This window comes from Triticum aestivum, chromosome 2B (genome assembly GCF_018294505.1).
Source record: "Triticum aestivum cultivar Chinese Spring chromosome 2B, IWGSC CS RefSeq v2.1, whole genome shotgun sequence".
Lineage (NCBI taxonomy): Eukaryota > Viridiplantae > Streptophyta > Magnoliopsida > Poales > Poaceae > Triticum > Triticum aestivum.
This window is the reverse complement of record NC_057798.1, coordinates 342657621-342674719: the sequence shown is the minus strand read 5'-3', so window position 1 is coordinate 342674719 and position 17099 is coordinate 342657621. Positions and strand designations below refer to the sequence as shown.

The 17099-nt window shown below is 42.6% G+C and overlaps 1 protein-coding gene and 1 long non-coding RNA gene across 2 annotated transcripts; both read left to right on the top strand.

Moving 5' to 3' along the window:
* The first annotated feature begins 6611 nt into the window (after positions 1-6611).
* Positions 6612-7435, top strand: LOC123039207 (thioredoxin H-type). Its single transcript, XM_044462468.1, has 3 exons — positions 6612-6638; positions 6834-6956; positions 7037-7435. Exons 1-3 carry the CDS (start codon positions 6612-6614, stop codon positions 7178-7180), a joined length of 294 nt encoding a protein of 97 aa, XP_044318403.1. The 3' UTR covers positions 7181-7435.
* A 6826-nt stretch (positions 7436-14261) lies between these two features.
* Positions 14262-15504, top strand: LOC123044887 (uncharacterized). The gene is made up of 2 exons (XR_006420670.1): positions 14262-14936; positions 15013-15504. It is a non-coding gene; the product is annotated as an uncharacterized lncRNA (long non-coding RNA).
* The last annotated feature ends 1595 nt before the right edge of the window (positions 15505-17099 follow it).

Here is a 17099-nt window from a genome sequence, read left to right as displayed (position 1 = left end):
TTTTTAGGGGTCGACTTTCTCTGTAAATATCAAACTCCTCATAGACTTATAGACCTGTGTACACTCACAAACGCATCAGTCCCTTAACCTATAAGTCTTCAATACACCAAAATCACTAAGGGGCACTAGATGCACTTACAGAGATCCATACTTATTAGGAAAGAGAAGGAGAGCTGATTCGTTTGGGAGAAGTGGAACTAAAAAAATGTTTCCTTTCGAGTCCTTCTAGCCATTCATGTTTTGGAAAGACAAGAAGAAAAAAAGGCAACTGCAGATCTGCTGTTTGACCAGTTCGGCTGCGTTATTAGGGCGTGATCCCCTCCCGCGTCGGTTGTGTTACTTTGGCAGAAAATTACAGCGCGAAAGAAAAGGTAAGTCTGATCCGAAAAAAAGGGGGGCTGATTCGGTTGCGATTTCTATGGACAATAAAGAGGGCGTACATTTTTTTAAAGAGAATTAGAAGGAAGGAGAGTGTCACGTGGACTTTGTTGCCTTGGATTATTCCATTGGAGAGATTAAAGGACAGAGTAATTGTCCGGTTGCCGAAAAAAGATATAAAGGAAAATTCTGTATGGATAGAAGAGAGAGAGAGAAAAAGAGAGATAGAAGGATAAAAAAACAAAGATTTAGGAGTACTATTTGATTCGGTTTCCAAGGCAACTATATTATTTGATTCTTTCTAGTCTGCCACGTTGACTTTGGATAAAAAAAAGTAGGTGTTGGGAAGGGAATAAAGTGCTAATATTTTGATTCGGTTGGAGAGTGGACTTTGAAAAAAAATACGTGGCTAGTAATGCTACCACTCGGATCGGTGTGAGGCAAAAACGAGAGAAAAAATATCTTTTCTTGATCTAGTACTCAGTATTTTTACTTTGGTTCCGCCTATGAATTCATCTGTGTCTTAGGCTCGCGTCTCTAGCATTATCTAGCCTAGAATCAGCACTTGATCACTTTGAGCGAATTTTCAGCTTGCATTAATTAACGTGGTTGTAGCATTTTTTTTACATATATAAAGCCAACCCAGCTCCACATATTTCTACACCGTGCATACATACGTTCACCTGGCAATCGCTTTAACCAACTTTTGGAGTTATTTGACACCGCTGGTTGCCGATCACCACCTGCTGCATGGTAAGAACTTGCAAGACTTTGATTTTAGCTCTATTATGAGTGTTTTACCACCAGATCCTAGTAGTTCATAGGAACATTATTCTTGGATTTTTTTTCTTGTTTCTACTAATCATGACAGGATCCAGAGTCAATTCATGCGCTTTGTCGATCGCGGCAGACGTGTCACCACCTATGCAAATACCACAACCGTCGCGAGAGGTGCACAAACATCCAGATGCACATGATCAGGTTAATGTTTCTATACCACCATTTAATGGCCGTTTTAGACCTGCTTTATATATTGAATGGGAGTTTGACATAAATAATATATTTGCTTCCAATAATTTTGATGAATATAAAAAAGTTAAGGTTGCGATTGGTTCGTTCACTGGTTATGCTTTAGTTTGGTGGAGTGAATATTGTCGGTTACACCATATACCTAAAACTTGGGATGATTTGAAACTTGCCATGCGACATACATTCGTCCCCGCTTATTATACTCGTGACATGATTAAAAAGTTGCAATATTTAAAACAAGATAGTGACATTGTAACAAAAATATTACGATGATTTACAAACTACCTTGTTGCATTCCTCTTTAGAAGAAACTGAAGATGATTTTATGAATAGATTTTGGGGAGGATTAAACCATGACATCCAGGAGATACTAATTCATGAATAGTGTTATCCTATGGACTGTTGTTTCGTCTTGCTTGCAAAGCTGAACAGGAGATAACAAGACGTGTTGCCCAGAAGGCAAACAAGCGGAAGGTGCAAATGCCAAAAGTTGCGACGACTGTTCCTTCCACCACTGCACCTACTATGACAACAACATCCATTGTTATGAGCACTACATCACCTCGACCACGTGACCTGTCGCCACCTAGCGTGCCTACATCATCTGAGTTAACCATAATAGGTAATGACAAAGGTATTAATCTTCTACCTCCACATGAGTATGATGAATGCCTTGTTAATTTAAATGCACCATGCGATGAGCTACCTACTACTTTGATCACAGCGACTATTTTAGAGGACTATGTTGATGATTTGACTTTGCCATGTGATCAAACAATTTTGAGTGAACCCATTGAATTAACTATTGATGCAAAAGAACCATGTGAATCAGGGAATAACTCAAATTTGGATCAAATATGCTTGAAAATAATTGTGCCAATGTTTAATCATTTTGATATAACCTCTAATCTTGGTGATGGTTCATCAATGTTGGGATGGTTTAATGATAAGCATTGTCAATCTTTTGATATGAATAAGAGCTTCACTTATATGTGCAAACTGGGTTGCAATATTTTCATGCCTTTGACTTCTTATGATAATATATTGGCTTTATATTTCACGACTTTTGAAGGGTGACAATGTCACATGCGCCCCAACCGAGATCACTAAAAATGGAAGACATATGCATATACAACGTGTACACCTTGTCTCTTTTGTTAGCCACATTTCAGACTAAGCAACACCGAGGACGGCTTTGTTTTTAAGAAGGAGAGGATGATGAGGACATGGCTACTGCAGTTACACCCATATCCCCTGCTGTTTTACCTCATGGAACAATTGCTAGAGCTCGCATACGCCAATTAAATTATCAGGTACTTTCGTTTCTTGATAATGTTTCTAGTATTCATGAGAATATGATGCTGCCTAACTTAGATACATTTGTGTCGCTTGCAATTGAAGGGCCTAGCACTGACAAGAAGGATGAACATTGGAGCATCGTCAATCACTGAGATGTAGGTGCGTGCCAAGAGAACAAGAACAGAGGTTCAAGTGGGGATTTCCGGACTTTGAAGCCACCATGATGACATACAAGAAGATGGACGAAATATACAAGATGGCCTTTCATAATTTTTTTTCATAGTTTATTATTGGTGTTGCGCAACCTTATCTTGGGCCAGGCCCATGTAATATATTTTTAGAGTCCATATTGTAGGAGAAATGACTTAGGAGGTGTTTTAGTCCCACCTTGCCTAGGGTGGACCAAACCCCCTCTCTTTTCCCTATAAATATAGCCCTTAAGGCATCATTTAGACTTGGGTTTTGTTTAGATTAAAGTTCGCCATAGCTGCAACTTCGCGTACTTCGTTTGCGTTCAACGACCAGACAAATGCGTCACAGAATCCCACCTTGATCAATAAAGCTTTCCTCTTGTATTCGCAATATCCAGATTGTAATCTTAGTTTCTTACTTGTTCTTCGTTTGCCTGCAGTAAACAGACCTTCATGGTCAGGTTGATCGTGCTCCGGCGTGGTCAATAACCTCTCGGAGTTGGTTTAGCGATTGCTAAGGCACGACGTCCTCGCACCTTCATAGTCGGATCGTCAAAGTTGACTTTCTCCAAAACGATAGCCACCATCTCATCGAAAGACGGGACACCTTTGCCTCAATCACCGTGCACATAAGATAAAGTAGCGCGAGAATGATGGTTGGGGCAAGATTTATAGTCGAGCCCCCGGTCTATTAGCCGATCGCATCTAGAAAAGCACGTGTCATACTAGTTTATTTTGGCATAATAAGCGGAAAGAGGTATTGCCACACAAAACGACTGGAGTATGACCATAAAAATGGTCTTTATTTTCGTTGATTTCGTTACGTATAATCATACAACTCGAACTACCGAAGCAACTGTTGTAGATACTTTGAAAATAAACTTATTAGAGGAAAGGTTTACACAGGGCCTCGATGAGTGGTTTGGCCAACAAAATACAATTTATATATTACAAATAATATAACATAATAAATTTTAGATGTTGTATTTTCTAATGGTATATTTTTTATCTATATAAGTTGTATTTTCGTGCCCAAATTGGCGACCTAGAAATATGCATATGACTTATAAACCGAGACGGAGGGTATGATTTTCAATGTAATTTTATTTTTCCTAGGTTGTTTTATGTCTAGCGGACCTTGTTTTGCTCGATTTTAATCAGATGCAAGATGCCTTTAGACTGTCTTTATATTAAAATAAAACAGAATAGATAAATCCCGAACATTCGATTTTTAAGCATGTCATCCCGAACTCTTTTCATGGCAACTTTAGTTAAGGCGATGTTGACAAACATGATAATTTTCTGATAAAAAATTGAAATGGAACAAAGTTACCATGTGTTAACAACTAAAATTGCAATCTCACAGCAACTAAAGTTGCCATCAAAAAAGTTCGGGATCACATGCTTAAATTCCGAAACGTTCGGAACTTATTAAGGTCTAAATAAAAAAACCGAAAAAGTATAATCAATTGCTTAACGGTGAGCAAAAACGACGGAACATTCGAGAAGAAGGCGTCTGCGATCAACCAGCAGCAGCAGGCGGCCGGAGACGAGCGTCGTGACGTCTTGGTCTAGCGGTCCGCGGTCGGTGCGTGGAACATGACACCCCTGACCCTGAGGGTACCCCAGTCATTCCACGCCAAATTCAGTTCTATAAATGCGCCCCCACCTGTCCCATCAATAATCTCTCTCACCACAAGGACAACAGAAAACCTTATTCACACGCGCACGCACCAAAATCACCTTCAATCTCATCACCGCGGAAGGGGATGGCCGCCGCCGAGGAGGGAGCCGTGATAGCGTGCCACACCAAGCAAGAGTTCGACACCCGGCAAGCTGGTACGCGAATGCGATTCCCGATCCCAGTCCCAATCCTCCTCCGTCTCCCTTTTTTTCCGTATTTTTTTATGTGTTTGTGGGGTCTAGGTCATCTCCGGTTCGTCGTAGCACTAACGCGATGTTGGGAAACTTGACATCAATCTGTGCGGGCGTGCGGCGGAATTGTGTTTTGGACGATTAGGGTGGATGATTTTCCGACTTGTTCAGATCTCATACGTTTACTAGCAAATCCTAGTTTTCGTCTCATAGGTCGCCCAATTCGGAACCTGGATTGCACAGCCCCGATCTGTAGCTTAGTATTACTACTAATGTTTATCTCTGTGTGATGCCCCTAAGCTGCATGATTTTAGTGAATGGCTGATGAGAGAGGGAGAGGGAGAGGGAGTTGGAACCTTTGGTTAACTGTCAGGTGTTACGTATGGTTGATCTTAATCTCTGGTTAATTTGTTCAGGATTATCAGGTGAGGGTTGATATCCTAATTTGGTCAAAAATTGTTCATTCAACTTTTGAGAGGATTGAGATCTTGATATCCTAATTTGGTTAAAAACTCTGAACATGTTGCCTGTTGATTTTGCAATGTGTAAATGGTACAGCTTACTGTACTTGAAATCACCCTTAGTTATCCTAAGGCCCTGTTCGGAGACCCGCCACTCCACCACTCTGCTCCCGGAACTGGAGTCAAAAGGCACGGAGCTGGGAAAGAGATGCTCTAGCTCCTCGTATTTTTAGGAGTTGGAGTGACTCCGAACAGGGCCTAAGGTGCGTGATTTTAGTGATTTGGCCATGGGTGGTACTTTTGGTTAATATTTGTTCAGGATTACCAGGAGGGTTGATGCCTTAATTATGCATTCAACTTTTGACTTTGTCATAACTTACTGGAGAATTGAGATCTTGATATCCTAATTTGGTTAAAAACCTTGGAACAGATTGAAGCAATGTGTAAAGGTGCAGCTTACTGTACTTGAAATCACCGTTAGTTATCTTTTTGAGCACACATGCTTTCAAGGCGAACTGACATATATTTTGGCATTATTTGGAGGTGATGTTGAAACTGCTTGAAATTCGGGTGTGTTGTAGGCTTACTTAGATAAAATTTGGCAACGTTTGGAGCCAATGTTGAAATATTGTGAAATTCAGGTCTTTCTTAACGTAAACTGTGATAATGTGTTGAAACGGGGAGTCAGGTCTGTTGAGTCAACCCTGAACATTTTCTGTTGGGGGTTGCCACAGAATCTGGCTCTGCCAGTTACCATATTCAAACAATTGTTTTAATTCAAAACTGTGATGAACATAATACCTTTCCAGTTTCATTATGGCAAATATTGATCCCGCTTCTTTCTTCTTAGCTAACTATCATGTTTCTTATAACCACCCGAAAAGATAAAGTGGCATCCCCCCCCCCCCTCCCACCATTGTCTTCATCCGCCCTAACTCAGTATCGTTGACACTTCAAAAGTCCATCGCACCTCCTTACAATTGCTTGTGCACCTGCCTCAAAAAATGAGCAAATCAATAGCATTGAAGGCAAGCAGTTAGGATGCATTGTTGAGTCACAAGCTTGCAGTTGCATTATTTCTGAAAAATTATCATGAAAGTGTCATGCCGTATCTTGCAACAAGCAGTGCTGCATAAACTTCATACAGAATGAAATCTAGAATTTGAAGAGACACACTAAAGATTGTGGTCGAGGTCCAGGTAGTTAAGATGAGGCACATGCACTTCTCGTGCACCACGTCCTCAACCCGTGCAAGAAAAGAAAAGGAACTTGAAACATCAGTTACACTACTCAATCCATCCATCTATTTAGCAGCGACCAAGTCCAAGTCCAAACCTCATTTCACTCAATCCATCCATCTATTTAGCAGTGAAAGTCCATGGCAGGTGTTCTTGACGGCAGGGTGGTCAGTTTTCTGGATTTTTTTCCTTGGGAGGGTGCATTTTTTTAGCATGTGGGGGCAACGTGGGAGGGGGGAAACGAACGAAACGAACGAAATGATGTACGTACTCTCCTAAAATAATCAAGGATACTGGTGGTTTTGTAACCTTAGTCCTTGTCACAAGCTTAGTCTGAATTTATGTACTTCTTTGCTCTTCAGGTGATCATTGACTTCACTGCTTCCTGGTGCGGTCCTTGTCGTGTCATAGCCCCAGTCTTTGCTGAGTACGCCAAGAAGTTCCCTGGCGCCATCTTCCTGAAGGTGGACGTTGACGAGCTGAAGGTAAGCATAGCTCCATGATCCTCCAAAATATGTCTCCTTAGTGAGAGTGAAGTAATGCCCTTCATCTCCTTGTTCAACAGGATGTCGCTGAAGCATACAACGTTGAGGCAATGCCAACCTTCCTGTTTATCAAGGACGGTGCGAAGGTGGACACTGTTGTTGGTGGCAGGAAGGATGATATCCATACCAAGATAGTGGCCCTCATGGGTTCTGCATCTGCCTAATAAGTGAAGAGTGATACCCCGGTTACATCAATAAGAGCCAGCACCTGGTGTAAGTAGTTATCGCTGCGGTATGCTTTGGCTTAGTCGTGACAGAACTTTGTGTTGATTCAGTTTAGAGTTCAGAACTTCAGACATATGCACTAGTTGTTCTGAATTACAGTACCTAATGTTTGCTACAGTTGCTTTGTTGTGAAGTTTGTTTAACTATCCTGCCTGAATGTTGATGGAAAGCCAATATGCCGCTGGCCTTATTTATCGATGTGTTGTACTGTACCGCGTTGTTGCATGGCGCTGATAGTGGTGCATTAGAATGAACGTGTTGATTGCTGAGGGTATCAGTGCATCTTCAAGCAGCAGCACATGCACATCGAAGTTTTTTCTTCACATCGCCGGCGGGAGCACAGCAACGAGCCGCTGCTGCCAATACTGGGCTGCTGCTGCTCGTGGCGGTGGCGGTGGCGTAGTGGAGTTAGGAGGAGGAGGCGGAGGCGACGCCGGCTGCACGAAGTCAGGGGCGTACTCTCATGTAACTCTCCTGATGTTTGGACAAGAGCTAGCCGATCAAAAAACAGGGTCAAAGTATGCCACATGAACATAATACATTCTCCATACGACACCATTTTATATCCGTTAATTTTACGTAAATGACATAGATTGACGGTTGAGATTTGAAATATGATCAACGTAACGGATTGGACCACCCTTTGACATCCAGCCAACTAGGTCCGTGTTGTTGGTCTCCTTTGCAAGTACTGATCCAATGTCCGTGTTCTGACCCCTCCTCTCCTCTTTGTCTCTCTCTGCCACAGCGACAACGAAGAGAGACAAAGAGAGTTGTAGCGAAGGATGAAGGTGAAGACGACGAGTCTTGGCTGTGGACGACGCCACTGAGGGGCGCACGTGCGCTCGGGGAGACGCAGGGACGCGTGGGAGGAGGCAAAGGGCAGCAGCGCAGCAAAGAAATGGCGTCTCGCCTGCAGGCGCGGTAGGAGGAGCGGCACAGGGGAGCTGCCGCAGCGGCTGCTCAAGGCAGAGGCGCCATGGACGACCCCCCGCATGGGGAAACGACATCGTCGGTAGCTGAGGGTTAGAAAGACAGGGAGTCATGAGAGACAAGGGAAAAGAAGGCCGCCGATGAGGGCGCCTGGATCGCTGCCGCCGCGAGGAGAGGATCAAGCAGTAGAACAGGTTCGGGGCAGCCTCTCTTCCTGTGACGGCGCAATAGGGATCAAGAGAGAGAGAGAGACAATGGAGAGATGGGGCTCGCTTAGTGTAAAAGGGAGGTCAGCTGGGACTTGCGGTTAATGGGCCGGATGGCTAACTAAGCTGGTTTTAGAGAGAGAATCTGTTTACATAAAAAGAAAAAGATAAGCAAAAATATTTACTTGAAGGGCCAAAATGAATCTAAATTGAGCTGGAATTTGGCGCGTTCACCACGACGGAAAGAATTGAGGGAGCTTACCAGATCTCAGTTTACTAGGTTGCTTAACGATTTGTTTGGAGGTATACCCGTACTAGGTTGTTGTAGTAAAAAAATTCTGAAGACGGTGCTTCTGCTGTTGGATTTTGCTCCTTTTAACTTCCATCTCGGTGCAAATGTTACAATGATCATGTGTATCAACGGCAACAACCTCATTTATTATTTGAAAGTTGATGTTGCATGTCGTTAGTATTGCTCAAGTGACTCGAAGCTATACAAATTGTTAGAAAGGGAAACGAGAGACAATCGAGAGAGCCTTGAAACAGATGTAAAAGTGAATTCTTGTTCTCATTGATAATGGGTTACACATATATATAACCCCCGAAGGGGTGTTTCCGAAGGGACACGAGGCAACCGCCTCCTTTAGGAAAAGTAGGGATTAACAGGATTAATTAAATCCTAACACTCTCCCCAATCCATGCTTGTTAATGTAAGTATCATCATCTTGAGAAGCTCCTCCCAAAACCCTGTGGGAAAAAATATGAGGAGATATGTGTTCTATATGTTGCTAAAACTCCTTCAAACCCAGTGGAAAAATAAGGAGAAAATGATGCAACATATAATGGTAATTGTCTCTTTTAACTCAATACGAGAAAATCCATAGAGTTTAGAGGACAATAAATATGTCATATATACTTTCCTAAAAACCCCGATGGGGAAAACAGAAAGTATGACATATGATCTCATGTTGATATTACCTCATTAAAAACATTTATGAGAACCTGTAAAGTAAACTCATGAAAGGAAAAAGAGCATAATATGATGCATTGAACAGAAACAATTCAGGAAGATACTCCCCCTGATTCTTGCAAAAATTCGAAGCCGCCACATACCAAGACATAGAAATTGGTAGAGACCCGCTGAACAAATCAGTCGCATGATTTGACTTGCAAGATATGCAATATAGTGATATTGCTTATTATGTAACCTGTTTGCATCCGGGCAACACAAGAAACATTATCGTTGAGATAATGGTTGGTGAATGTAGCCATGAGGTCTGATTTGAAGACTCTTCATGAGAGGGCTACCACACCAAGTAGGAACACTAAATTTGTGTATGATCTGATAGTGGGGATCTGATCCATGTAACCAATGATATTGGTGTTCAGATTTCTCCGAAACTGAAAAACCAGGACAAGATGTTTCATGCCTTGGAGATATCGAAAGATATTCTTGAGTACCAACCAATTGTCTTTGGTGGATCCAACGGCATTATGGAACGTTGAGTTCCAATATCTCATTTCCATCATCTTTTGGTCTAATAGATCTTTCTTTACATCTAGAGAATGAACTACCATGAGAGTAATGGATAGATAAGATTTGTCCACAATGAATTTCTCCAATATATTTTGGATATAAACAACATAGTATACCATAATGCATGAATGAAGGTGTTCAAGTTGTAGTAACGAGCGGTATTTTGGTTTACCAAATCCTTCATTTTAAAGTCCGTCACTCAGATGATTACATGTGTCGTCATTGCAGACACACAACGCATAGATAATCATCATTATAGGAATAATCCTTGTGTATAAGGATCTCACTACGTCGGTTGTACCATATGTACCGACAACAATAAGCAGTATGGTGGCTTACCGATTTTACACAATGTATGTTGCATTTTGTATTTCGATTCAGAATTGAGATTCCATCGGAAATCAATCATATATGTCTGAATCTAGTGATCCACATGGATATGTGATCGCTACATCTATCAACTGCAGAGATAGATGATTTTGAACTGCCAATTATATAAGTTATCGGAATGAGATTCCACCTCAGGAGAATAGTTGGGTATCTGCGTGAACCCTTGTGCTACAATACTTGCTCTTTGTTTCACCACCTTATTGTTCTCAATTCTATTTCCAGAAGAAAACTGGTGTAGGTATTGCTTATGAATACCTTCCCATTATTGAGCAAGATCATTTCTATCTAGACTATACCCTTTACTTGAGTTCAGTCCGAGTGTTGTTCACACTTTGCCATGGCCATGGTCTTTGGATCTGAATCATTTGAAAGGTTTTTGCAATCTAGTTGAGAAATGTATGTCGACAATTGTAGACTTCCGGTTATATGATTCTCCAGAATCTATATATCAATATATAGTTGACGGAAATATCGTTACCCATGGTGACTCCTCGCGATTTCCCAATGCAATTGAGTCGGGTATTCCGATGTCCCGGTCATTGTGTGCACTATGACCTGGGTTGGTGGAGGTTTCCCGTCCACTGGGTGTATACTACCCATTAGGTGTCTGCCAACATGAAGTTGACTTGCATTTACTGATTCACAGGCCTTGATATCCTTGCTTGTGATAAGCTGAATCCCAACGTACTTCTGCCATACATCTCCCCCTGTTACTTTGAACGGGGAGTGGAGTGGATTTTGTTCGTACCTCCACTCTTTCAGGCGTACTTTTGTAGGATTGTAGGATTGTGTGACACCTTTATAGTCAGTAAATGAATCTGGCAGGTTATTTGCAATGTGTTGCAAATCTTTTGAACGCATAGTTCAGATCTTTGAGTACGTGGATTTGAGGCAGAAATGTGTTGAACATTCCACTAATTTCCTGGCATTCTTTATGGTACTTGAAATCTCCCCCTAATGCCCGGAAATATTCCTCATTGAATCAGCATACTGACCTTGAATAACTCCCCGTGCGGGGGCTTGAGGTATTGACGAAAATACAGTTATTCCTCACATAGATCCCAACTATATGTTGAGAGGCCAATGATGTATGCCGGGTGGTGATATCGGTATGCAACCGAATTATCGTAGATAGGAAATACTTGGTAGATATCCACATATCAAATATACAGGGGAATAATATTATGCAGTTCTGTCATGAGCGTGTAAAACTGCATGACTCCAACGTAAAGTTGGCAAGTTGCAATTCCAAAGTAAAGATTATGCAATGAGCTTAACTATTTGGATAGGATTCTACCAAACCATTTTGAGTCTAGACCTTAGGACAAATTGCTAAACTCAATCCAAGGGCCATAGAGAAGGCACTTAAGGAGAATTCTGCAATGTAATCCATTCGATTTGCTTGAAATCGATGTCAGGATAATGAGCCAATGGTTTCGTGTGAATAAAGCACACATTTAAGACCATCATGTAGATATGTCTTTTAGAACCATGGAATACCTGAATAGTCTAGTCAATGGATGGGAAGAGCCACTTACCTCAACTTGATGCATTCAAGGAGTCTGAGTGGTTCAGCGTAGACTTTAAGGTGTGCGAGCCTTAAAATTAGCTTCCCCGTGTCACTTGTAGTGCACATAAAATCCAAATGATGTTAGAATTTAACATCATAATAATCATAAACTATTGGAATTGCTGATAGTTTCTGTTTCAACCCAATGTCTCGATGACCAAGGCGAGTATGCCAAATTTGTCATGTACAAGACACTCTGGAAAACTATCTCGTACACAACATGTGCTACGGGTTGTGTCTTATGTGTAGTACAATCCAGATGATACACATAGAATGTGCTTGCCATATCCGTTGCATATGGTAAAGAGAATGTATTTTTCTTTCTTGTCAGCATAAGTTTCACTATGGAAACCATGTTGACGAATATCTCATAGCTTAGTAGGGTATGAGTTAAACTTTGGGAAGCAATGAAGCATCCTGACGTTACTCGAGTACCCACAGGGATAGTAAATATGACTCGAGTTGAGCCAACAAATACCTCATCGCGTCTAGCAATTTTAAAATATCTCCTTTCTCTCAATGAGAGTGGAAACATTGGACTTCACTGAGTATAGAGTTTGTGGTACATATGCCCACAAGGCACATATCATTTTTCATCGGACTGACTCCCGTAGAAATCTATATATAGACATGAAGATTCTCAATATGAAAATCACTGTTTGATATATAGAATACATACAAATGTATTCATACCAAAGTGTTTGATACAATATATTGTGATATACAATATATGATGACAACAATACTTATGTTGTTGTTATAACATCGTAAATGGACATTAATAATATTGACAACTCAGGAGATTGAAAGACTACTCATAGTCTCCAAACATGTCGGTTGAGGCATATTCAACCATCACATTCTCCGTGCCCATAGGATCCCGTCACAGCTAGTGATGTCGGATTGAAGGTTGAAGTAAGATTCAAACCTTTGCCCTTGAGGTTCATTGTATCCCAGGAATTGCTGATACATAATAACCAGATGCTAAGATCTAATCTTATGCCTTAAGATTTATAAGGCAACATATGTTTCTGTTAGCGGTGTGTTTCCGACCAGAGGTGAATCCTACGGTCTTGGATTGCACACATTATTCCACGAGACACAAGAGCGATCATGATGTCCATGGCCCAGATAGTGCAGTGGTGGCCATTGAGGACGAATGCCTCAAACTCTATAGCCATATGTTATTGTAATGAACTTAGCAAAATCAATGGGTATTTCAAGAAGTTATCTTGAAACCATTAGTGTGAATCTCAAATTGCCAAGTATGACATCTTGAAGATAATCTTCAAAATGAAGTAGATCTCGTAGCACTAGGGAGTATAATCTGATGAAATCAGTAGATACTCACTCATAGTGCCTTATGTCATGACTTAGTAAAATGTGTGGGAGAACACTTTGTAAAGCAATCATAATGTCAAAAACGATAAAATATATGCTTTATCAGTAGTCATCAATAATCTGCATAGATAGTAGATCCATATGACTACCTTGTGATCCCAAGCATCAATTTGACGAAATCACTTTGAATGTTGCATCTGTATTTGCAAGAAATTGAAAATTTCAATTGCAAATAGACGTATTAATCTCGACATGTGTTTAACATGGAAATAAATGCATCATAGATATATTCCGGAATACATCGTACTCAATGGAGAAACAGTACTGTAGAGGTACTGAATTTATCTTTGCAAGAGCCAATTGCAAATGAACGTAATTAGTCTCAACACGTGATAAACGTGGAAATATATTACATCAACTTAAGATCTGAAATACATCTCGGTACTCAACAGATATACACTACTATTGTAATGAATAGTAACGATGTTGCAAACTTGATGTTCAAGTGAAAAACTTGAATTGTATAGACCTCAAAATAAAATGAGATGATCTTGTATCAAGTTGCAAGATAATTCAGCAGGGTGAATTAATATTTTGCGAGAGAAAATTAATCTCAATCGCAATGAGATTGTTTTCTGAGAGGAAAACATTATTTTTTCTCAATCGCAAATCAATATTGTTATGCGAGAAAAATTTAATCTCAATCGCAAAACAATATTGTTGGACTAATAAGACATGTTATAGGGATTGCTAAAAAGCAAACGCATTGAACATGCCATATATAATAACCACATATTTTCTGGAATGTTAAAACTCAACAGAAAAAGGGCTGAAAATGCAAAGTCCAAGGAGCCAGATGGCTCGATTGTAAAATACAGTAAAGCATAGAGCTAAACTGCAAAGATTCGTAAGCCTCAGGATCGAATCAGAATTTACTTGGACCCAGTTAACATTAAGATAAAGTCCGAGGACTAAATCGAGAAATGGCTGAAAGGATAAGATGCCCTTTCTTTCTCCTGTGTGGCCATCCCTGTAACCGTCGCCTCAGCGGCCACGGCCGGGCGCGGGCGGAGCGCGGCGCATGGGGCGGTCGCGGGGCGCGGCGCGGCGCTGCCGGGCGGCGGCCAGTCGAGGCGGCGCGGCAGGGACGAAACCGCTGGAGCCGGCAACTTGGTCCGGCGGGGACTGAAGCCAATCGATGCCACTTGCCATGGATGCCTTCGCCCGCCGTCCAGCGTCAAGAGCCGCTGGGGGGCGTTGTTGTGCGTCTCGCGCTGAGGTCGCTACGCCGCCGCATCGCGAGGATGCATGCCATGGTTGCCAGCTCCGCCACCGGGAGGTCGAGGATGCGGGCACCGCGCGCTAAGCGCGTGCGGTTGTTTCCATCACAGCCGCTCGCCCGTGGGCCGTGGCACGTCTTGTCATACACCGGCTGGTGCCTCGCTGCGGAGCAGCAGCCACGGGCGCCGCCATGCTCCTTGAGGGGCATCTCCATGTAGGTTGTGAACGGCGCCTCCGGCCGCTGCGGGCTGGAGCGCTGGGCCTCTGCCACCGGTGATGCAGCCGTGCGGTAGATCACCGTTGGCACCATCGGCCGCAACCAGCGTCTCCGCTGCCTTGTGCGGTCATGCCAGCAGCGAGCGGCTCGATGGTACTTTCTTTTCTCCTCCTTTACGCACTCAGATGAGAGCAATTTGCTTGTGTGCGTAGGCGTACAGGTAACAATCAGATCATTGATTGATTATTAGAAGAAGACAAGATCAAAAAGTGTACTTGATTGATTCCTCTTTGTAGGCCTTCTTGCCATTGACGGGAAGTTGCCGATCGGATCGCCACGTTTAGCACCATGGTGGTGGCATGGATCGGGTGGCAGCGGGCTGCACGCCGATCGGAGATCTGGATCGTCCGCATCCACCGCCCCAATCCGCGAGGGCTGTCATCCGAGAACGACTCCATCGCGCGTAGCCGCAGTTGCTCTCTCGGCAGGGCGTGCTGATAACGTGTTAGAAAGGGAAACGAGAGACAATCGAGAGAGCCTTGGAACAGATGTAAAAGTGAATTCCTTGTTCTCATTGATGATGGGTTACACATATATATAACCCCTGAAGGGGTGTCTCCGAAGGAACACGAGGCAACCGCCTCCTTTAGAAAAAGTAGGGATTAACAGGATTAATTAAATCCTAACACAAATAACTGCAACCTAGGACAGGTCTACACTTCTTCACTGCTGATAGATAAAATACATATCCTGTATTTTCTATCTAAATTATTAATGTTGGTTCAATATTTGCATGTCTAATCTTATCAACTAGTAAGAAGCATTCTACTACCTTTTTTTATCTGCAAGGTAGTTGTTACGGTGTTTGGATAAAGTTATTTATGGTAGTAACTTCTATGTTGTGGAACTAGTTTTAGAGGGCAGCAGCTTAAACCGAAGCTTGTACATATTCATTAGAAGCTACACTCTAGCATGATCTCTCCTATGAGATCATTACATGTTGCAATCAAATGGAACGGCAGCCATCGGCAACAAGCGTCGTAAGAAAGATAATTAGGAACATAGGTGGGGCACCATAGTGAAACAGAGGCGGGGTGATATTTTTTCTTCACCCGTTGCAACGCAAGGGCCCTTTTGCTAGTGTATCCCAAATAACAAGTGCCGCAATTGTGGCACTTATCAAGTTGGCCTGAACGCAATAGCTGTTGTTGGATTGATTTGCACGAATATTGCAGCAGTTGCCATCTGAGTCAAGTGTCACGTAAGTGCACAACGTTGTGTGCGCGATCTGCTCCTTGTCCGAGCGGACTGCATCCATTCCCTTTAGCATACGGTCGCTCGCTCTCCGTGCGGTGAAACTGCTCTACGCTCGCACGACCGCCACCTCGCTTAATTCTTGGCACGTAGCCGTTTTTTTCACTGCACAGCCGCGCTCCCTTCCCGTTTGCATCCGTTCCCCACCCACTTCTCCTTGACTCTGCGTCGACCCGAGAGCGATTCTGCGATGACACTGAGGCGATTCCGCGGCAACCTCCGACGAAATCGTGGCGGAAGTCTCGCGGAGACTAGTTGTCGTCGCCAGGAGGACTCTCAGTCGCTCCGTCACTGGTGGATTTTGAAGTGTGCAAAGGTAACGCTCACGAATCTCCTACTCTGGAATCCTGCATTTGTCGCTTCCCCTCTCTTGAATCTCTTTGTTTTTGGCAGCGAATCCATGGCGAATCCGTGGTGGATGTGTTAGGGGCGTCGTTTCCATGTCGCCGGTGAGTCGCTGACGTGTTGATGGTTAGGGTAGTAGTTCTCATTCTCCTAGTCGTGGTACGTCTCACCCGCGCCTCGCCTTTTGTGCTCACCTAGTCGCCGGCTTAACTTCAATGGAGTCGTTATTCGTTGTTGATGGGAGCAATCTAGGGGGGCATCTACTATGGGATTGGACTTCTGAAAGGGATCACGTGGTTCAAATCCGAGGCACGGCGCAATGTTTGTTCTGTTTTTACAGTAACCCTAGATTTAGATTTGTTCTGTTGTGAGATTGAGTTGAGTTCTTCCATGTTTAATTAGGCGCATGTTCATGGCAATTCATTGGTTGCAAAAATATTCTTAATTGCCTTTTTTGCTTTTCGTAACCATGACAACTCTGTTTGTAGCAATAACCTGAATGTTTTCCATGTGGACTAATTACCTGATGGCAACTTTCTCACATGTTCAACCAAGGCCTTGCCATGTTTGCCTAATTGCCTCGATGTTTAATTCAAACATGGCAACTCCTTGTGTACCAAGATGTTTTCCATTTTCTATGTACTGTTCATTTAGCAAATGACAACTCCCTCATGTTCAGAGATCCTCTCGTTACCATGTTACTGCATGACTACATGGCAACTAT